The 23,644-nt window shown below is 46.6% G+C and overlaps 1 protein-coding gene across 1 annotated transcript in view; it reads right to left on the bottom strand.

Moving 5' to 3' along the window:
• LOC309963293 (aldehyde oxidase 2-like) overlaps positions 1–23,006 on the bottom strand; it is a gene marked incomplete at both ends in the record, with an annotated part of 100,802 nt that extends 77,796 nt beyond the window's left edge. The window contains 10 exon segments of the mRNA XM_082841587.1: positions 3,073–3,165; positions 4,954–5,098; positions 7,386–7,468; positions 9,656–9,740; positions 12,530–12,591; positions 14,645–14,771; positions 16,282–16,390; positions 17,979–18,071; positions 19,722–19,831; positions 22,953–23,006. Of these exon segments, the coding sequence (XP_082697713.1) occupies positions 3,073–3,165; positions 4,954–5,098; positions 7,386–7,468; positions 9,656–9,740; positions 12,530–12,591; positions 14,645–14,771; positions 16,282–16,390; positions 17,979–18,071; positions 19,722–19,831; positions 22,953–23,006 (961 nt within the window).
• Positions 23,007–23,644: the final 638 nt, after the last annotated feature.

The raw sequence follows: 23,644 nt of genomic DNA, 5'->3' as shown, positions 1-23,644 counted from the left end.
TTTCTCTTGTGGATTAATCGTGGAGAATATTTCACCCTCCCACATAACTTTATCTTCATCAGTATTAACAATGTACTTGGCACAATACTTCCCCCACCCCTGCCAACATACACGCACAACACCCCCTGCTGCTTCAATGATCACAGCTAACCTCATTGATTAGGGAAACCACTAGTTTCTCCTTATTATCTATATGCTAAGCAAATCTTGCCTAAAAGTACCTAAACTTCTCCTCTGCCGTGGAGCGTCTCTCAACTTAGAGTCCTCACCCTGTTTCTGCTTCAGCATCTCATCCAAGGCACTCTGTAACACGGGATCCCATCCCAGACCCACCAGGGGTGGTCTATTGCTTCCCATCACTACAAGTTCCAATAAAGCTTGGTCTTTAACTTCTGCAAAATCCTGCCTTCCCTTTGCCTGCAGAAGCACTGGGAAGACCAAGCATGTTTCTTATCATACAGTTCCTCCTGCCCTAGAGACCCAGAGCCTTCTTCGTAGGGAAGAAATCAGAGACAAAGACATTATTATTATTGTTAATCTTTTTAAGGTCAGGAGCATCACACAGGCCAGTATGATCATCCCTTATTTGACACAGAATAGGGCAGTTCAGCCCTAGGGGAGAGTAAACTGTCAGCTGTTGCTACCGCCTGGGTTCTCAGAAGAATGGATTTCAAACTCAGGCTGAGGCCAGACAGTCCACTTTGGGGCTTTCGTCTGGCTCTTTCCGTTGCTCACATTACCCCCTCACTCTGTGCCAGGCATGACACAGCTGTGCCGAGGAAATTCTATTTACTGTATTTCCATTCATATTTTATTCCATCTTGGGTCACAAAACCTAGCCTGTATTTCAACAGAGTTGAAAAGAACCTTACCTTTGTTTGATTCTCAGAACATGGATTTTGTTTTAACTCCATGCTTCTCAGAGTTTGCAGGTCTATGGGTTAAAGGCGCAGCAACTTCTGGAGCGTTTACTGTACTAAAGATTTTGAAGAAAAAGAAGTGTACAGAGCCCAGCGTGTATGTGACATGGATTAGCACACAAAATTTAAACAAACGGAAGCTGTCACAGAAACTGATTTCCTGCGGGAGACCGCTGCTGCTGGTGGTGGTGGGTACATCTGGCTCCCACGTACCCCTCCCCCACCAGTGTCCTTCATTCTTCTGGGCCTTAGGAAAAGTTTGGGCATCCTTGGAAAGGTCCCTGGAGGCCACTAGAGATTACTCACACTTAAAGTTTAAGGGGCCCCCCGGAAAGTGCATTGTTTGTTTCCTCAGATTTTAGAATCTGGCTCTACTTTGCCTGCAGAGTCCAAACAGCCAACTGGACAGGCCGTGGGGTGGGCCTGGGGGACGGGGAATGGCAGTAAAGACGAGTTCTGGATTGGAAGTGGGAGATGTGTGGCTTGACGACCCGCCACTAGCCAGTTTGGGGACCTTGGGCAAGTTCACTTTCCTTGAGTCCTGGCCCCGGCGGAGGTAGATATAGGGGCTCAGTGGGATGGAGAAAGTCTTCCCCCTCCTTCAAACAGAGCAGCTTATTTTCATTTACTAAGATTTGTTTGAGGACAGGGTTGTGGTGCTGAAGACAAGTTTGAAAACCGTGGGCTAAACGATGCCTGGGGTGAACATGAGGGGAAGGGTTTTCGGGTCTTGACCGTCTGCTTGAGCTACTTGACTGTACTCCCAAGCCACCCATTTTACTATTCCCTCTTTCTCTTCTCTCCAACCCCAGGATTTCAGGTAAATCTAAGCACATTCTCCTCCTCTTCTGAGTGGTATGCAGGTGTGCTACCTGAGTCATCCCAAGGCTGAAGCTGTGGTGCTGGGCAAAACCAGGAAGGGTCCCTTTCCTAGCAAGTGGGTAGGGTGAGGCCAGGGAAGGGCAGGCTTGCTGGTCTGCAGCACGGTCAAAGTCTGGCTGGTGATGGTTGAGGCCGGGAAGGTAGGACTCCTGGATGGCAGTGATACAGCCAAGGTGGGTCCCCTCCCCTGCCCACCACCAACCTCCAAAAACATACGGTGGCCTACCAGTCAGTCTGGACTAAAGCTTTCAGTTCAGTCAACCTCCCTGAAGCCTGAGTTAAGGAAGTCATTATTACCACTGCCTCCCAAATTCAAGTTTCTGACCCACTCATTTGTTTGTTTGTTTTTTGCATTAAGTTATTTGTCAGTAATTTAGCACATATATGCATGTATCTGGGACAGGCACATATATGCTAGGAGATCTGGGAGATGAGGGAAGGACTAAAATAAGGTTCCTTTTGCCAAAGGGTTTGCAGTGCATCTTGAAGGCAAAGCCTTGCATGTTTCCTTCCTACTCTGTGGGTGCCAGCTTGCCTGATGCAGTATCTGTACAAAATGGGCCCTTAAGGATGTTGTAAGTGACTGGGGGTGTTTGCCCGGGCAGGTTTTTGTCTCACTTGGCCTTTTGCCGTTGTCCCCATGAGACAAGTAGCATTTGAGTGCCAGACACTACATCGCCTACTTTCCTCCTGCGAACATACTCCCTCCCTGGAATTGACCATCCAACCATTGGAGAGTGCCAGTTCTCTCTTGCTGTCTTCCCATTAAAGTGACACTGCAAGACTGTGGCTTTTTTTTTTTTTTTTTTTTTTTTGCGGTACGTGGGCCTTTCACCGCTGTGGCCTCTCCCGTTGTGGAGCACAGGCTCCGGATGCGCAGGCTCAGCGGCCATGGCCCACGGGCCCAGCCACTCCGCGGCATGTGGGATCCTCCCAGACCGGGGCATGAACCCGTGTCCCCTGCATCGACAGGCGGACCCCCAACCATTGCGCCACCAGGGAAGCCCGACTGTAGCTTTTTATAGGCAAGAATCCTGCAGCTGAGTGCAGGGTCTTGAATGACATTATCCAAGTACCTCATATTCTGTGCAAAGCTTTTGACAGTAAAGTTTCATGGTGGGGATGTCATATCACATCAGAAAAATGATGAAGAATTGGAAACAGGCCAGACAAGATAAAAGTATGAGGAGGTTCTAAACTATATAGCAAGTTTTAAGTTTAGTGCAGGAATCGGTTCATTGATATTTTATGAAGAACACCTGGAACTCACCATCACTTGTTTTAGACACCATAATCAGCTCAGAAATCTTAGCAGGAGAGAGGAGAACTGGGTGAAAATGTCCTTGAGATTTCAACGCAGGTCCTGAAAGTAAATGCATTATATATTCTAGAGAGCGTTAGGAAAGAGAAAATGCAATTTTTTGGCATTGAGAGTTTCTCATAAAAATATTCAGATGCTAATTTTAAAAACTGGCAATAAGTGTATAGATGTTGGGCTTCCCTGGTGGCGCAGTAGTTGAGAGTCCGCCTGCCGATGCAGGGGACACGGGTTCGAGCCCTGGTCTGGGGGGATCCCACATGCCGCGGAGTGACTGGGACCGTGAGCCACAACTACTGAGCTTGCGCGTCTGGAGCCTGTGCTCCGCAACAAGAGAGGCTGCGAGAGTGAGAGGCCCGTGCACCGCGATATAGAGTGGCCCCCACTTGCCACAACTAGAGAAAGCCCTCGCACAGAAACGAAGACCCAACACAGCAAAAATAAATAAATTAATTAAAAACAAAAAGTACCAATGCCACCGTGGATGTGAGGATTAAATTAGTCAATGCTTTAAAAAAAAAAATGTGTATAGATGTGAAAGCAGTGGCCATACACCCTGCCAAGTAATTTTATAGCACAGGCTCTCCTGGTATATGTATTTATTTATACTCTCTACATGTGTATAAAAATAGGAAATAAAATGGATGAGAGGTTCTTAGAAAACCCTTGCATGTGGGCACCAGGAGACACATATAAAGATATCTGTAATAGCAAAAACTTGGAGAACACTCCACATCCTTGAGCAATAGAATGGGTGAGCAAATTGTGCCCTGGACACACGATGGAATCCAGCAGCACAGTTACACGCAACAATGTGGGTGAATCTCAGCTCGAGAATGTTGAACGCACAAAGCAAATTGCAGAAGAATAATACCGTGTCAGTCTATTTATGTGAAGTTCAAAAATATGCAAAACTAAGGGACATGGTGCTTAGTTACTCAAATATATGGGGTAAAATTGTAAAAATGAGGAAGAGACTGACCAACATTGTATTCAGGCTAATGAGTGCCTCTGAGAAGAAGGCGGGGGGGGGCCTGTGGTTTGGGAGGGCCCATGGGGCATTCAAAGTTCTTGGTAAAGCTCTGGTTCTTAAGCTGGGTGTGGTGATAACTGGGTGTGCATTGTTAATATATCCATACATATTTTATAAAATTCTATTTTATTGAACAAAAACAAAGTTAAAAAGGACAAAGTAAATTAAATGATAAACTGTCCTCTAATACTTTTTTCCCACACCTCAAGAGGTTACACTGCATACTCCCAGGGTATATGTACCTCCAATTTTGGAGACCATTTTATATAATAATACGATATTTGTATTATACTTTAATATTGTATATATAATTTATATATGAGTCTATATAGCACATATATGCTAGTATTTATAAAAATATATAGTAGGGCTTCCCTGGTGGCGCAGCGGTTGAGAGTCCGCCTGCCAATGAAGGGGACACGGGTTCATGCCCCGGTCCATGAAGATCCCACATGCCGCGGAGCGGCTGGGCCCGTGAGCCATGGCCGCTGAGCCTGCGCGTCCGGAGCCTGTGCTCCGCAACAAGAGAGGCCACAACAGTGAGAGGCCCGCGTTCCGCAAAAAAAAAAAAAAAAAAATATATATATATATAGTAGATATAAAAATACTATGTTATATAAATAATTATTATATAATATACAATATAGTAGTATATTTTATGATACAGTATTATAGCATTTTTATTTAAAAAATGAGGTTTTTATCCTTAAAAAGTAGTTTTTGTAGACTGTGAGCACAGTGGGGGACAGGAAATCCACCTCGGCACAAATGGTGGACTGAGAATCGTTGCAATCACTCACCCAGCGAGGTGCTGTCCAGGATGAGAGGGCCTTCCAGGTGTTTTGCTTTCAGCTCCAGGAGGTCCTTGAGGGTCGCAGGGGAGATCCAGGTGACGCTCTTTCCATGAAAGGCCAGGGTTCGTTTTTCTGGGTTCTTTGCCATTCTCTACTTGCAAATAACAAGGTGTGTGCACCTGTGCACACCTGTATTCCTGGGTTATGATAGATCCTAGGTGGAGGTATGTTCCTCTAGAGAGATTTCAGAAGTTCTGGGGTCCCCTTGACCAAAAAGACACTCACTACACCCATTGGCTAAGGCCTGAATTTTCCATAGTTAGATATTTACTCCTTTAGCTTAAGCCTTGATAATGTGTATTTCTTTGGAGGAAACCGACAATATGAGCTGGCATCTGTCACTGACCCTTCAGTATAGATTAATTCAACATAATTTAGTATCATGGCCTTAAAAATCATAATTATACTAATACTCCTAAATTAGAATCTTCAGCTTTTCCTCTGAAATCCTGAACGAGTACTCAGTGTCTCTCCTTAGATGTGTAATAGGCATCTCAAATTTAACGTGTCCAAAACTGAGCTCCTCATATCCCATCGCCCTCCAAGCCCCGGAAAAGGACCCCCCAAAGGCAAAAGGCCCTGCTCCTCCGGAGGTCTTCCCCTTCTCTATAAATGGCCACTCCCCTTTCCAGCTACCCAAAGCCCCGGAGTCAGCAGTGAATGCGCTCTCTCTCCCACACTCTACAGCAGCGGTCCCCAGCCTATCTGGCACCAGGGACTGGTTTCGTGGAAGACAGCTTTTCCACGGACGTGGTGGTGGGGGGATGGTTCAGGCAGTAACGCGAGCGATGGGAGCAATGGGGAGCGGCCGATGAAGCTTGCTTGCCCGACGCTTACTCCTGCTGTGCTGCCTTGTGCCTAACAGGCTGCAGCCGGTATCTGTCCGCGGCCGGGTGGGTTGGGGACCCCTCCCCTACATCACATTCATCAGGGAATCTTTTTTTTTTTTTTTTTTTTTGCGCGTTACGCGGGCCTCTCACTGTTTGGCCTCTCCCGTTGCGGAGCACAGGCTCCGGGCGCGCAGGCTCAGCAGCCATGGCTCACGGGCCCAGCCGCTCCGCGGCATGTGGGATCTTCCCGGACCGGGGCACGAACCCGTGTCCCCTGAATCGGCAGGTGGACTCTCAACCACTGCGCCACCAGGGAAGCCCCATCAGGAAATCTTGTTGGCTCTTCTTCCAAAATGTATCCAGAATCCACTCCGTCCTCACCACCTGCATGCTGGCCGCCTGGACCAGCACCACCATCCTCAGCATGACATTAGTGCCCTAATGGGCTCACTGCTCCTTCCCTCGCCCCCTCCGCAGGCTATTCCCATCCCAGCAGCCAAAACGACCCCGGATCCCATTACAAGGTTAATAGGAGCGTACCCCTCTTCTGTCCAACCTCTCTGATAGCTTCACATCTCAGGCAGAGTAAAAGCCAAGTAGTCTAAGTTCAGCATGGTCTGCCCACCCCCCTGCCCGCAGCTTTCTGATCTCTCTGGTTCACTGCGCTCCAGCCAGGCTGGCCCCTGCTCCGTCCCTTGATCAGACCAGGAGTTCTCCCCTCCTTGGCACCTTTGCACTTGCTGCCCCACTGCCTGGACTGCTCTTCCCCCATGTATCTTCATGGCCAGTTCCCTCCCCTCTTTCAGGACTTTCTTCAAATGTTATCTTCTCAGAGAAGTTTTCTCTGGCCGGATATCTAAAGTTGCAACCCCCTGCATCATCCTATCCCCTTTCTCTGTTTTATTTTGTTCTCCTTCTCACTTGCTAACACACTATATAACTTATCTAGTATCTTGCTCAGTGTCTGTCTCTGCCACCAGGTTACAAACTCCTTGGGGTCAGGTCTGTGTGAGTTTTGTTCCCTGTTGTATATTCAGTACCCCAAACAGTGCCTGGCACATTGCTGAATGATGAATATTTGTTGAATGCATGCATAAACACATCAGAGTCTTTCAGAAATAGGCATTTTATGGAATGGGACCACTGGATGTTAGAGAGGAAAGATAGAGATGCTGACAGAGGAAAGGCTGAGGTATCAGGAGGCCCTGGAAGTGCCCCTTGAGGTCAATATCTGGAAAAGACTGGAAAGGCCAAGTTAGAAGCTGAGAAAAACTGGATTGCTTGGGACAGTCAGTAGGGACACACTGCAGATGACAATGATGGGAGTAATGACGAAATTGCTTTAAAAAATAACCTCAGCTGAGGCTTCAGGGAAAGTGTGCAGGGCAACAGCCAGGGCTTGGTGAGCTGGACAGGGACAGGCATACTGATTTGATCAAGCATTTCCACAATTTGATAATTTCACAGGAGGGAAAGTGTGGTTTTAGAAAACTGAGCTTATAACCAGTGGCATTGAAACGAGCACATAAAACACCCAACTCATCTTACCAAGAGTTCTGGGGGAAATATGAGTTCCTGGGTAAGGTCTAAGGGCTGGAACTCCTCTTTTGCAAATAGCTCCATGCAAGTCTCTATAAGGGGCAGAAGAAGATTGTTCTGTCAGCCCTGCTCAAATGGAAACAGCATTGTAATTCTTTACATTAATTAGGCAAAATGAACATAGTAATAACTATCTGATTCTCCTTGTATGGGAAAATAGTTCAAACCAAATAGTTTTAAATAAGAATCTTTTTGTAAGAGAAATACTGATTTGACACTAATGTGATGTTAAAGAAAAGAGTATTCTATTAAATAGTTCAAACAGTACCCTGCAAAACACCAAGACAGCCTATGAAAAACAATCACAGGTCATATAAGTTTGGGAAACGCTCTCCACTGTGCCCCAACCTCTATCCCCTCACCTGTCAAGTCAGGATTCAAAACTCTGAGAAGTCCTATAGTTTAAGTAAAAAAAAGACTCTAAACATACAGACCCATGTGTAAACACACACACACACACACACACACACACACCCCACTTGCTTTAATAACAATAGTTAACATTTATGGGGTGCTTATGTTCCAAGTACTTTTACACGTATTAATAATTTACTTAATCCTCACAACAATTGTACAAAGAAAGTAAATTATCAACTCCACTTTACCTATTAGGAAACTAAAGCACAGTGAAAAGTTACCCAAACTGGAATCTTGTCTGAATCAAACATATTTCAGTTTTTGGAAACACTTATTCCCAGGAAACCTTCCTAAAGAAAAAGACAAATTGGGAGGGAACTGTGGGATGCAGGGCTAGAGGGCTGTGTAGTGGGGAAGAGCATGGGGGATAGGGAGACAGACAGGTGTGGGTTCCTTCTCAGTTCTGCCATGACTTGGCTCTCTGACCCTCTCAATGGAAAGGTAACCTCTCTGAAGATTAAATAGAAATAATGCCTATTTTGAAGGGTAATTGTGACAAGTAAGTGAAATGACCTGACATTTGTCCAATACTCCTCTGCCTTTTTCCTATCTCTCTAAGGTCTTCCTAGGTTGCAGAAGGACAACTTGTAGTTGTTCCTTGTGTAGGTTAGGATCTCAGACTGAAGCATAACCGGCCAACATCTGAAGATCAGTTTTTGTGTAAGTTGGAATTAGAAGTATAGGCAGTACCTGATAGTGTCTGAGAATTAAAATGTAAAACAAACAAAATGAATCAGAGCTGAGGGATTAAAGTTCCCCTAAACAGGGACCAGGCCAAGACTTTATAGTTACCCCATGGAAGATATTAACATAGCTTCAAGAGAAGGGAGTGTCATGGGGCAGACACCTGCCATCCAGCAGGTCTACCTGATGGATGGAGGGGCGTCTTCTATGATGTTACCCTTAAGATTATCCAACTGCTCTGCATCCGTGGTCACCAAGCAACCTTCGCCTTATAATGTGGCTTCCTGTGTGTCTTTTCGTATAGGGAAAGGACATGTGGCTCAGTGATCATAAGATCCACCTCAAAATTGTGTTTCTCTTTATAAGGAATATTGGGGCACAGTCCAGTTTAAGTGTGTTCTTTTGCATTTGGTTAAAGTGATCCAGGTGGACCCCAGAGTGCAATCATTGCCCAGATTGAATTCCCGGGGTGTTAAGGATAGAAACACATACAGCAGGGAATGAAGGGCTCAGTTTTGTCTAAGGCCAACTGTGTTCTCTTAGTTTTCCATGTCTACAGGGAGCAGACTCTATTTTTCCTATATTCGAACTAGGAATTCTTTCTAAGTAATTCCTTTAAGAGCTTGGCCGTGGGTCTTTTTTTTGAAACTAGTGTCTCTCAGAGAGCAAAGCCAGAGACTGGTGTGTTTCTGGCTGGACTTCCCAGCTGTGGGAGCCATGAACTCGCCATGTATCTTTGGAGAGGCTCCTCAGCCTTCCTGACATTGCAGTGTCCTCTCTCTGCAAAGGAGGAGATGGTGATAGAGGCCAGCTCTGCATGAGGAGGGCCAGGCAAGGATGGGACTCATCATAGTTGGGGTAGGTCTTTTTTCTCTTGTCTGAGTGGGTTTATGATTTATTGTTTCAGCCTTCCAGAGAGTGAAGGGGAAATCAGAGCGTGGGCTTTGAATCACCACTTTACCCAGATCCCAAATGAAAAGTGCATTATTCGTGCCTGCACTTTGGACGTCTGTAAGTAAAGCGGAGAATGACCATCAGAACTCACAAGCACAGTTGCAGCACTGGCCGGCATTAAGCGATACTCTCAGGAAGAGGACAAACAAAGGGACTCACGTCACTTTTCCTGTCGAGCGAGGACGAATCATTTTCTCCCCGATCCAGGCAGCATTTTCCTGTTCCTTTCTGTTGACAACCATTTGACTCCTAGGATAGTGAAATGCCTTGAGATGAAAAACTTTTTAACATGTAAATGGGTGTGTGCCTTGAAGGGTTTGACAATTTAAATGAGGCTCCAAACTTTTAAGGTCACTTTTGGTGGTTTCTACTGGAATAGGGGTAATCACAAGATCTTCCTTTTTTTTTACTTTATTTTTTAAATACAGTGATACAGATAAATATATAGAATATATAACACACACACAGTATATATTATATAGCTTAAAACAATAATAAAGAATATGGAGAAGCATAAAAGAAATAAACTATCATTACTCTATCCCACTGGTAATATTTTTATGTAATATATATTTGTACTATAGTTATAGTACAATATACTTTTTACTTTGACTTTTTGTTCATTTATTTGCCTATCATTAAAAAGCCTTTAAAATATAATTTTGCTGATTGCATAATAGTCCATCTTCTGGCTATTCCATAATATAGTTGTAAAATTTGCTATTGATGTATACTTAGTGGGTTTTTTTTACATTTTATAACTACAAATAACATAATGAACATTTCTGTTCATTGCATGTACAGCTTTGTGTACATCTCTGAATTTTTTCTTAGGTGAATTCCTAGTTGTAGAATCAATTGATAAGATGCTTTTCACAGCAATAATAATTATCCATTCTCTAGTATATACAAGACTCAACAACATTGAGTATTATCATTTATAAAGGGACCTTAAAAAGAGAAAAAAAAAGAAAGACAAAAAAAAAAAGAAAACCATTTTGGAACCAGAGCTCCCCGACATTTGCGATCTGCATGGGACTGACTGGGAATGAATGGACAATCAATGAATTTTAAAGCTGGTTTCCACTTGCTGGTTCTTTCATTTCCCATTTTCTCCAAGCTTACCTCTTGTACCTTCTTCCTCAAATAGTCTCTCCTAAGTTTCTAGTAAAATACTTTCTTCCAGATACTTCAGTTCTCTGTCTCTGCACAAATGTCTCAGGCTGGCAGTTGTGCAGAGACAGCTTCTTCTCTGTCCAAGAAGCAAAACCAGCTGAGCGAAGCCAGTAGCGCTTCCTCTTTCACTCAGAACTCTGAGCGCTCTCATGAGTGAGAGATAACAGAAGAAGCCAGTCTTCTCTTGCCTAATAAATGGGAGCCTTGGGTATTCCCACCGGGGCTAGGTTCCTTTCATCCATTAAGGTCCCTGGGGCCAGTTGGCTGCAGGGTGGGTCTCTGACTGTATTTTTGCTTTTATCCCCAGAGTCTGTGCCTGGAAAGATGGATAACATCCATATTCCAGAGGGAGAGAGGTTGCCTTTAACTTCCTTTATTTGTATTTCACAAGTGTTTTCCTATTTACACCGGCAATTTGATGGGTTTACAAGATATTCATTTTCTCAGCTTGTCACCTGCTGGCTCCCCCATGTGGCAGTAGAAGATGGGACACTCACTGGGGACCTGGCTGGCTCTGGGGAGTGGGACACACCTGCTGGTCTATTTCCAGGCCCTCATCCACTATTTGTGGAGTTGAGGCAAGAATACAAATGGAGGCCCCCGGCCTGTGGCCTGCTGCCCTTCCCTCCCCACCCTGCCTCTGTTCTGTACCATGAAGGGCCTCACACACTTGTGAGCCAGCCTGCATGTCCAAGCTCTGTCTACTCGTTCCCCAAACAGCTAGTCTTTGGCCTCAGGGTGCGCATGCTGGCTGTTATGATCTTCCCGAGGAAGATGGACTTGGGGAAGAGACTTGTGCCTGGGAATGGGGTCAAGAATGTATCTGGAGCACAGTCTAGAAAAGGGTGAAGGCTCGAGGCAAACAAGTCACTTTGGCCCCATGGCCCCCTGAGATTGGCTGGCGGAGGACCAGCGAGGGGCTCTCCAAAGTTTGGAATCCCCCTTGCTTGGGTCTAAGGGCAGTACTGCGTACGTCCATCCTGCCCTCTGTAGAGGGTGATCAGATGTACTTGTCTGGTTTCCCTGGCAAGCACTATTCATAGTGTGGACAGCATCCTCAATACAGTAGTAACTATTTGTTGAGTTCTTACTAAGTGCCAAGGAAGGCTTCATTATGAGCCTTCAATTTCTCATTTGATTTTCACAGCAGCCTAGTGCGGTGTCGCTCTTTGGTGGGGGAAACTCCCTGCGCTCTGGTACTTGGGGTGAATTTTGGATTCCACTCCAGATTTTTGGCTTCTTTATCTGCTCACACTTTCCCAGCTGGTTTGGATTCTTGGAACTAACCTTGCCTCCCCAAAGCAAATTCCATGTCTTTGCTTGTCTCCTTGGGTTTCCTTGAGCTCTCCTACATGTCCTGTCCCGAGGCCTTGCTGAACTAGCCACGGAAGATGTCTGGCTGGCTGGCTAGACCACCTAGCTTCCCAGTGGTGTGATGTAGAGCATCAAAGGTAGTGTAACGTTCACCCTTCTCTCAACAAAGAGCTCAAACTCCCGTGAGTTAGTTGGAGCTAACTCAATTGGTCTTCCCTATGGTCTATTTAGATGGTCTAAAAAATTAGGGCTTCCCTGGTGGCGCAGTGGTTGAGAGTCCGCCTGCCGATGCAGGGGACATGCGTTCGTGCCCCGGTCCGGAAAGATCCCACGTGCCGCGGAGCGGCTAGGCCTGTGAGCCATGGCCGCTGAGCCTGCACGTCCAGAGCCTGTGCTCCACAACGGGAGAGGCCACAACAGTGAGAGACCCGCGTACCAAAAAAACCCCACAAAAAACAAAAAAACAACTCACCTCCTGTGCTCCCAGCCTGGACCAGCTGTCACTGTCATTCTTGCTCTGTAGGTTGCCCCCACAGTCCCCTACTCACCAAACAAAAGGTCCCTCCACTTGCAAGAATTGGCCGATACCCAGTGCAGTGGCATAGATTACCTAATCAGAGAAGAAGAAAAGTTATCAGTATTCTTTATTTTTACTGACTCTTAATTTATTTTTCTTTAGAAAATTGAAACAAACACTGGTGTTTTGTTTTGTTTTTGAGAATATTTAAATAGCCACTAGGCTGTTCACTGATTTTTTTCTTCTTAGATAATTATCCTTCCCACCACCTCAATTCCAGTTTTATTCTCTGTTCTAAAGAAGATGATAGTCTATCTGGTGAGCTCAGTTGCATGCATCTATTAAATTATTTATTCATTCAACATGTATCTATTGACAGCAACTATATTTCAGATACTAGGTAAGATGCAAGCGATCCCAAAACAAGAAAATGTGGCCGTTTCTAAGGCACCATATGAGTGAAGTGTAATGCCCCGGACAGGTTGTTAGTAGTGCCCCTCAGTGGATTTTAGGTCACTGCATCAGAATTTCTGCTATTTGTTTAAAATGCAGATCTCTGGCCTTTCTCCAATTCTCCTAAATTAGAACGTCTGGGTCCCGGTGGAGGAATCTGCATTTAAGAGGTCTGCGGGTAATTCTATTGCATGGTAAAGTGTAAGAAACTCAGGTTTCCACAGATGAAGGCATGGGAGAGGGTGGGATGGAGGAGGGTCAGTGTGGACTCGAGTTCATCGGGGGAGACTTCACAAAGAAGCTTGGATTGAAGGATGAGAAAGCAGTGGATTGGTGGAGAGCAAGGAAGGGGCATTCGGGGTTCACAGCGCAGCACAAGCAGAGGTGCAGAAGTGGAAACATGCGGAGGACTGAGGGTTGAGAGGAGACTGGCCAGCAGGGACTCATGTAGCTGAGGAGGAAGAATGAGTTTGGGAGGCCAGCTGTTGGACTTCTCTGAATGCCGGGTGAAGGAGGGTAGGCGTGGCCACATGAGGGGTAAGGAGCTGCTGAAGGACCTCAAATAGTGGAAGGACCTAAGGAAGGCAGGGTTTTAGGTGATTTGATCTGATTTTCTGCAATGGAGCAGAGAGAGTAAAGGAAGTCCAGCGGCAACTGGCAGATTAGGAGAGTGTGTGGTGCTCACCCTTCAGGCCTCAATCTAGGGATTTGTATATCTATTGTGTAACAGATGTCTGGTTTAGGGATTGTTGACAGCTGAACGTGAGCTTTATTGATCCTGCAAAAGGGATATGTTTATGAACTCCTCTTTATTTATTTATTTGGCTGTGCTGCGCTGCTTGTGGGATCTTAGTTGCCCAACCAGGGATTGAACCCAGACCCTCAGCAATGAATGCAGAGTCCTAACCACTGGTCCACCAAGGAATTCCCATGAACTCTTTAGTAACTTAAACCCATTGCAAATTTTAAAGGATCCCTTCGATACATGAAGGGCTGTGTTATGGGTTGAATAGTGTCTCCCCCCCCCCCCCCCACAGAAGATACGTTGACGTTCTAACCTCTGGAACCTGTGAATGTGACCTTATTTGGAAATCTGCAGTGATGCAGATGTAATCAAGTTAAGATGAGGCCCTACTGGATTAGGGTAGGCCTTAATCCAGTGACTGGATTGTAAGAAGAGGGAAATTTGGACACAGACACACAGGGGAGAAGGCCGTGAGAAGATGGAGGCAGAGACGGGAGTGATGAATCTCTAAGTCAAGGAACGCCAGGACTGCTGTCCACCACCAGAAGCTAGGAAGAGGCAAGGAAGAGTCCTCTTCTAGAGCCTAGATTTCAGACTCTTCACCTCCAGAACTGCGACAGAAGGAATTCCTGCTGTTTTAACACCCCCAGTTTGAGGTGCTCTGTTATGACAGCCCGAATGAAGGCAACCACATAAGTCACTGGGTAGAAAAGTAGGGTGTCAAGATGCGGGCGTGGGCCACGCGTGCTCTTTAGTTCTGTGCAGCAAGTGCTCTGATGAGCAGATACACCTTGACGTTCTTCTCTGCTCAGGGGTGAAAGCAGCTACTTCAGAAACAACCGAGGGGTCCCTGAACGGGGCTGGGGTGGCATTGTAGGTGGGGAGGAGCAGGCTGACGCATGACCCCACCTGGCTTTGGCGGGCAGTGGGCTTGTTCGCCAGACCTACCCCCCAGGGCTGCCGGCAGCTGCTCCTCTGAAGGCTGCGGGTGGCTCCTGGGCAGCGTGTACATGGACACCACCATCCCTGGGCTGCAGATCCTGCACCGGGTGCCATGGCTCTCGGCAGTCCTCTCCTGGAAGGACACAGGCATGGTCACAGGCCCTGCCTTCCTGCTGCCACCGCCTCCTGCCAGGGTCCACATCCTGTGTCTCTCTTGTCATGGTGGAACCCTCTCCCTGAGCAGTGCACCCTCCCCTTGGGCAGAGTGGGCCGTCATCCCCTTTCCTTCTGGAGGAGGTGACCTGGAAGCCGTGTTCTAGCATTACAATTACTTCTCAAGCTCGAATGCCCAGATCCTTCTAACTGGGAATTAGCATGCAACCTCCATTCCCAGAGAGAGAAGAATTCTCCAGAAATCAGTAATTATAAGGAAAGCATGTGTAATTTCAAAAACAGTTTCCTTGACCACCCCTATTTCTTTCCCTGGTTCCGAGCATGGGGTCACCTCTTTCTGATTAACTTGGAGACTCTCCACTATGGACCTCATGTTACTTTGTTCTTTAAATTCTTCTGGTGTGGCTCAAAAGGAGCTCTGCTTTCAAAGGTCCACGATTTTGGTCTGTGTTCTAGATCCTTGCAATTTAAAGTGCAGTCCGTGGACCAGTGGTGTTGGTTCCACCTGCGGTCTTTTAGGAAATGCAGAACCTCAGACCTCTGCTCCAAACTTTTTGACTCATAATCTGCATTTTTATTTGCGGTACGCGGGCCTCTCACTGTTGTGGCCTCTCCAGCTGCGGAGCACAGGCTCCGGACGCGCAGGCTCAGCGGCCATGGCTCACGGGCCCAGCCGCTCCGCGGCACGTGGGATCTTCCTGGACCGGGGCACGAACCCGTGTCCCCTGCATCGGCAGGCGGACTCTCAACCACTGCGCCACCAGGGAAGACCCTCTGCATTTTTAACAATCTCCCAGCTGATTGATTCTTGGGCACATTAAAGCCTTGCTCTGGATTCAGAATGTAGTATAATTCTAGGATTTGGGCTTATTGGCCTTGGGGTGAACATCCTCTCCGACCTTCTCAGAGACTCTAGTAAACTCTGCTGGATCTTTTGCCTTTGTTGACCTTCCTGGAATTGACTCTCATGTGGTTAAATCCAGACTCCTTCTCCCTGGAAGGACTCACAGTGTTAATGGGTCTGGACTTATGACTCTCCAAACCCCTGTGACAATGACAGAGGAACTGGTGTGTTTATACCAGTGCGTGTCACAGTACTCTTAAAACTCCACGCCAGAGGGAATAATCCTGAATTTTACCCTGTTATCCTCAGAGGTGCTTTATTCAATGCACAATGCTCTTTGTGCAATATTTATTCTGCCTCACAGTCTAATTGGCATTAATCAATGTTTTGATCATGCTGTTATCATTCAAGCAGAAAAAGTAAGAAGAAAGATGATCAGCTACTGAAATGTAGATGGATTTCTAGCTTTCTTTTAAATCACTTAACAGATATTATTATCTTGATCAATATGCATCCAAAGCTTCTACTTACTGGACCACAACCTAGAAGCCCCAGGAGGCACAGTCAACACGGCGTTGATTACAAAGACAGCGTTAAGAAATGAGGAATTTAGGATGTGCTTTACCTGCACGGGGTGAAGCCTCATTTTGATGCTTCCAACACCTTTCACAGTGGTGACAGCAGCCCCACACAGAGAGCAGATGGGCACCAGGCGCACGGTGACAGAGAAGTGTCTTATATGAGAGGCACAAGGAAAGTCCAAAGGAGAAACACAGCTCTGCCCTGTGGGGAATGTGGGAACCAAGAAGGGCAGCAGAAACCACCCCCTCTCCCTGTCACTCAGCCGAGAGGATGGAGACCCGGAGGAGTGCCTGGGAGGAAGAATTTAGCGTCCTTTCTGCTGACTTTGTATTATTTATAAGAATTGGGATCCTTAGGGGGAATGCGGGCATTCTGAACCTCAGAAACATTTTCCAAGCCTAGAACAGACCCACCTGGGTCTGGTCTCAGTGGGAATGCACTCGTGTCATCAGGAATATAGTTGGATGTCAACTAGTAAACATTAGGACATTGATCCCATAACAGGTAAAAGACGCACCTTTGTCTTTTAACTGTAGTTGATAATTTTTTTGCTTGTTCATTTTAAACTCTCTGTATAAGGTCATTCAGTAGAGTTGGAAGGCCTGTGTCCTGAGGCCATTTCTTGATTTCTTGGGCCAGTGGATTTGGGAGCAGCCCAAGTCCTGGAATCTGGCCCTTAATGAAAGGCTGGAATCATGGCCCAGATCCAGCCCAACAGTAGAAAGAGCATTAGTGTCAGAGCCAGAAAACGTGGGCTCAAGTTGTTGTTCTACATACTAGTTGCATGACCTTGAACAAGTCACTTCATCCTTCTGACATCAGTTTCCTCATCTGTAAAATGAATGCTTGGCCTAAATTGCGGTTTCTTTCTTTCTTTTTTTAAAAATAAATTTATTTATTTATTTATTTTTGGCTGCATTGGTCTTCGTTGCTGCACGCGGGCTTTCTTTCTTGTTGCAGCAAGCAGGGGCTGCTCTTCGTTGCCGTGGGCAGGCCTCTCGTTAAGATGGCTTCTCTTGTTGTGGAGCACGGGCTCTAGGCACGCGGGCTTCAGTAGTTGTGGCACATGGGCTCAGTAGTTGTGGCTCACGGGCTCTAGAGTGCAAGCTCAGTAGTTGTGGCGCATGGGCTTAGTTGCTCCACGGCATGTGGGATCCTCCCGGACCAGGGCTTGAACCCGTGTCCCCTGCATTGGCAGGCGGATTCTTAACCACTGTGCCACCAGGGAAGTCCCTCTTTCTTTCTTTCTTTCTTTCTTCCTTCCTTCCTTCCTTTCTTCCTCCCTCCCTCACTCCCTCCCTCCCTCCCTCCCTCCCTTCCTTCCTTCCTTCCTTCCTTCCTTCCTTTTCTTTCTTCTTTCCCGCACTGTGCCCATGCGGGATCTGTGGTATGTGGTATCTGCAGTATGCAGGATCTTCCCTTCCCTTTGTTCCCCAGGGATCAAACCCGTGCCCCTTGCAGTGGAAGCACAGAGTCTTAACCTCTGGACCAACAGGGAGGTCCCTTAATTGGGGATTCTTAACCTGGGATGCATTGATGGGCCTTGGGAGGTCCACGATCTCCCGGAAACTGTGTGCAAAACGTTATTAGTTTTTGTAGAAGCTCATAGATTTTTATCAGCTTCTCAGAGGGGTCGAAGACCTAGAGAGAGTTAGAATCACAAGGCTGGAAGGTCTTTGAGATCTTCGTAAGCTGTGAGATGAGAGTGCAAGCCTGGTCTCTGGGCATTTGGGCAGATACCTTATCTCCTGGGATGTGGGGTCTCGCTTAGACACCATCACGGTGCAGGCGCCACAGCCTCCTCTTCTGCAGGCGTACTTCCTGTCAGGTGCACTGGGAAGGGTGGTCAAGGAAAGACTCCCAGGCGGACACGTCGCCTCTATCAGAGCTACCTTCCTAGGGTGTCACTAGCAAGGAAAGTCTCCTTTGTGGGGTGAGGTGCAGATCTGAGAAGGCATTCGCCTGCCCGCAGGCCTCAGTCAAGGCCACTCTATATCTTCCTAGCTTTGTGACACTGGACATAGGAACCTCTCCCTGCCTGTGTCGTCACTTGCAAAGAGGGAAAGGCAATACCTACTTTATCCTCACAGGCTTAGCATAAGCATCTTGTAGGATAACAGAAGTAAAAGCCCTTGGAAAAATCCTATTTCATTATAGGTATTCTTCTGGGTTCCAATCATGTAATTGGAAGAGAAACACTTATTTTTAGCAGTTTAATGTATTGCTAGTTTTGCCCAGTAATTTGTACTGCATTTGAAACCAAGTCAGTGACCCTTTGGAGAAAACTCCCGTCCTTATTTTCATATCCCACCCGGAGTGTCCCTCTGCTCCTGCTTGGTCTAGGTCCAATCCCAAGGCGCAGCCTCTGCTCCTCTCTTTAGGCATCCTTCTCCCTGATTGTGGCCCATTTCCACACAGTTTATGGATTGGATGTAATTAACTAGACTGGCTAAGAAGACTTTGGAATCTTTGGCTTTTTATTTTTTTTAAGCCATATGGCTTGCTCATCTAAATTAAGTCATAACCATAAATGCTTATCAGAGAGGTGTGTGAATGAGTGGAGTGGGCTGGGTGTGACTGGAGAGCTTGTGCCCCATTTTAGATGGAGGATGACAGGCCCCACTCAGCTCTAAGCAAGACTGCTGCCAGGCAGGAAGGACTATCTTCCCATTTTTCATGAGAAATTCCTATTTTTTTTTAAAAAAAATGAGATTTCCTAATTTTAAAACATTGACAACGAATTAAAAACCATGTGGGCTTTTAAACAAAACTTGTCATTTCTGTCTTTTTTTTTTTTTGGGGGGGCTTCTCTGAGAGATCCATTAGATTTACCAATTAAAATATGTTTGCCATTATGAAGATCTAAATTTCAGAATATAGAATGGTGGGGAAAATCTGTTGTGAGAAAACAGATGTAGAGAAAGGTGATCTTCTCCTATGACACGTGCTCTTCCTGAATCTGGAGAATTTGGTTTTCTTCCAGGGAAGGGTACATGCAACACAAACCTCTATTACATAACCACTGTCTTGGGGATCTGGAAGGCACTTAAAGGAATAATTAGTGCTGAAAGAAAGAACTTAGCTTCTATTTCATGGCTATTAAATCAAGATATAAGAAACTCTGGGGAAACTTTATCCTCTCCAAATAGCTCAATTAACTTAATATCCTTAGAACCATTGCCAAAAGCAAATAGAGAGCAAGGGCCACGGGACCTGGCTGTGTGGGGATGGAGAGGTTTGGTTAGTTCTCATAATTGTAGCTGGCCTATGTTTTTTTTTTTTTTTTTCGGTACACGGGCCTCTCACTGTTGTGGCCTCTCCCATTGCAGAGCACAGGCTCCGGACGCGCAGGCTCAGCGGCCATGGCTCACGGGCCTAGCCGCTCCGCGGTGTGTGGGATCTTCCCGGACCGGGGCACGAACCCGTGTCCCCTGCATCGGCAGGCGGACTCTCAACCACTGCGCCACCAGGGAAGCCCCTGGCCTATGTTTTAAGGCAAACACAGACACGGCCAAGACTTGGATCAAAAGGCTCCAGTTCTTTTGTAAGAAGGTCAGCAGGGTGACTTTTGGGTCCACATTCCTCTCGATCACCTGCACTGGAAACAGAAAAGAGAATATTATGGGAATGGAATGGGTGACCCCGAGGAATGCCTGTCATGGCCTGCTTGGTTTATGGACTGGGGTATATTAGGCCTGATTTCATTTGCCTCTCTTTTTGTGCTCTACAGGCAGACAACTTTTACACACATCTATGGAGTAAAAGATGCACCAAGCATCTGTGGCAACAGTGCTCTTATATGTGATTAGAGTTGGGAACCACCACTGGGTAAAGATGCCCCTGTGCTTTCCTCTAAGAGTTTTATAGTGTCTGGTCTTACATTTAGATCTTTAGTCCATTTGGAGTTTATTTTTGTATACGGTGTTAGGGAGTGTTCTAATTTCATTCTTTTACATGTAGCTGTCCAGTTTTCCCAGCACCACTTATTGAAGAGGTTTTCTTTTCTGCATTGTATGTTCTTGCCTCCTTTGTCATAAATTAGGTGACCATAGGTGCGTGGGTTTATCTCTGGGCTTTCTATCCTGTACCATTGATCTGTATTTCTGTTTTTGTGCCAGTACCATACTCTCTTGATTACTGTAGCTTTGTAGTATAGTTTGAAGTCAGGGAGCCTGATTCCTCCAGCTCCATTTTTCTTTCTCAAGATTGCTTTGGCTATTCGGGGTCTTTTTGTTTCTATAGGAATTGTAAAATTTTTTGTTCTAGTTCTGTGAAGAATGCCATTGGTAGTTTGATAGGGATTGCAATGAATCTGTAGATTGCTTTGGTTAGCTAGTGGGAAGCAGCAGCATAGCACAGGGAAATCAGCTCGGTGCTTTGTGACGACCTAGAGGGGTGGGATAGGGAGGGTGGGAGGGAGGCTCAGAAGAGAGGGGATATGGGGATATATGTATGTGTATGGCTGATTCACTTGTTGTACAACAGAAACTAACACAGTTTAGAGAGAGCTATAAGATAGAGAGCTATAAAAAAAAATAGAGAGAGCTATAAAACAAAAAATGCCCCTGGCACTTAAATTCTTCACGTTTGCTCTACTATCTAATTTTGTGGAGTCTTTCAACCCAGTATTCTGTACCCTTGAACTACTTCAAACTGGGGAAGGACTTGGATGCTGTGTGTGTGTGTGTGTGTGTGTGTGTGTGTGTGTCTGTGTATGTAAGTGTGAAGGGTCCTTGAGGGAAGGAGGCTGAATAGTAAGGGTTTCTATTCTGGCACCTCTGAGACACCTCCTGTGGGGAGTATGTTTGATGACATCCGGGATCCTAAGACTTGGTGGCAGAAAGGGGAAGTGAGGGAGTTGCTACCATCCTGGAGTGGTCCCTGAATGTGCTACTAGCAGCGTGGCCAATGGTGAGCCTTGTGGCCCCAGCTCAGGACCCAGGGAGGCTCTGGGAGAACACTGGAATTCCTCCCTCCCTCACCTTGAAAACTGCGGGCTTTGGCACTCTAAAGCCATGGAGGGAGCTTCTTTGCTGCTTCCTTCCCATTTGCTTATTTCCTTTCACTTTTTCTTTGGGTGTCCTGTAAACACCTCCAGCCATTTTGTTGCAACAGAGGAAAGGAAGCTACAGTGGGCCATTCATGTTTGGTTCTTCTTCCTCCCCAGAAGAAAAACATGAACTTGTGTAGACCTCAAAGAATAAAATAGTACAGGAAGATGCTTCCAAGTTGAGATATTACAATTCAAGAGCTTTCTGGATCTCTAGGGGCTGCTATCAATGAAAGAAGCAGCCCTCATCTGCCTGCCCTTACTTTCATCCCAGGTCTTTTGAATATTTATTTATTTATTTATTTGGTTGCCCAGGGTCTTAGTGGTGGCATGCAGGCTCCTTAGTTGTGGCATGCATGTGGGGTCTATTTGCTTGACCAGGGATTGAACCCGGTCCCCCAGCATTGGAAGCGTGCAGTCTTAACCACTGCGCCACCAGGGAAGTCCCCCAGGTCTTTTGAAAGCACTTAATGAGAATGTGGTTGGATAATATTTTTATAATCTAGCTGATTCCACCCCTACCGCACAACCTGTGTTTCCTCTAACCCTTGACTTATTCCCTGTCCGGGCTGCAGCCACTTCATTCTGGACTCATGACTCAGAAGGGATGCGGGACAGAAAATAGAGGAAGGAGCCTCCAAAGCCCTAGCCAGTGGAACAAGCGAGTAAGGACTCAGCTTGTAAGTGAGAGTTTTGGAAGAATGTTTGGTGTCTGCTGGCAGTGGAGACTGGATACGGGAGAGAGAGTTAAAACCAAAGTCATGAGAAGGTAGAGGCTCTGCTCTATCTCCTTCCTTGGGCCAAGCCCCCACATGGGGCAGGGGTGGAGGTACCTGACCAAATTCCAGCTAAGCTCATGGGATGGGAAGGCTGAGGGGCCCTGGAGGAGAGGTGGCAAGACCCCAGAGAAGCTGCATGCCTTGGAGCACAGAATGGTCCCTTGAGAGATGCATGAGAGGAACAGGCCCGGCAGAAGGCACTGAGGGTTAACTAGTGGCCTGTGTGGACTGATGGTGAGGCCTGGAGGGGTGGCTGCCAGGGAAAAGTGTTGTAGAGTTTCCTCCTGCAATTCAACTGCAACTCAGGGAAAGGGGGGGCCTGGAAATTGACTGCAATTACACGTCAACTAATTCTGTATAATGGAGACTCAACAGGAAAATTAAGTTCAAAAAATAGAAAAATAAAGAGCGCTCCATTTCTTATCCTCCTGAGTTTGAGAATCGGTATATGTTGCTAGAATAGAGGGCCTCCGGTATATCAGGCCCAGTGCTAAGGGCCTCGTATAAGAATTTAAGAGGTTCCTAATCAATGAAAGAAGCGTCTCTCTCTTAATCTTTACAATAGCCATAAGGACGGGCACCCTGAGGCTCAGGGAGGTGAAGTAACTTGTAGAAACTTGTCCAGTAAAAGGCAGAGCCGGCTTGGAACCAAGTCTGTCTGACACCGAGGCACGTGCCATTACCCCCAATGCTTTACCGCCTCCCCACATTCCCAGAGGCCGAGCCTGGGCGGACTGGATAACGGGCCACATTAGCCTGGTTCCCAGCCTATGGTTCTTGTTCCTGATTGGAGCGGTCTCAACCCAAACAGGCCACAAGTGCTCTCCTCACATTAGAAGTTTCCTGTTGTCTCTGCAAACTATGGTAGTGATACCCAACCCTTACCCTCCACCCATTCACAAAGAAAACCAATTCATCCGATCTCGATGGGCAAGGCATTGCACCCGTAGATAAAGTTTCACCTTCCAGCTCCAAATGGGAGAATGCTCTTTGGTACCAGCTGCAGAAATGAGCAGAAAGGATTTAGGTCCGAGCAACTGAAATCTCTCCCTGTGTGGAAGCGGACAGCCTGGAGCCCCAGAGAGCAGGGCAGGGGGTGGAGACTCCCTTGCTCCGTGGCCTTTTAAGTCAAGGGCACCTGTGTGGCCCCGCCTCCTAGCTCATGCCTCACTTTGCCTCCCACCAATCCTGGCTTTGAAGCTTGCTCGTGAATAGCCCACACCTCTTCAGTGTGAAAACCATAAACAACTGTTTAAACTTAAACCCACTCTGCGTGCTGCTTCCGCCCCAGGGGCATGTCCTGGATGCACTTCCTCCTTCTCATGGAGAGCTAGCAGTGGGCTTTCGGAGACCTCCCACTTGCCCCAACGCTTTTCTTATTCTAGCTGCAGAAATGTCTCCTCATAGGAAATTGCATGGACAAGTCCAGTCTGTGCCCTGAAGTGGAGGTGTAGGGTGTTGCATCCACCCAGCACCTTGATGCCCTTCCTCCTTCCTCCTGGCCCACAGGATTATTCCATTGGAAAATAGTGATCCAGTCTAGGTAACCACTCAACAGATAAATAAACTGGGGCCCA

The sequence above is a fragment of the Leucopleurus acutus genome (genome assembly GCF_964270905.1).
Source record: "Leucopleurus acutus genome assembly, chromosome: 6".
Classification (NCBI taxonomy): Eukaryota; Metazoa; Chordata; class Mammalia; order Artiodactyla; family Delphinidae; genus Leucopleurus; species Leucopleurus acutus.
This window is presented reverse-complemented; position numbering and strand designations above follow the sequence as displayed.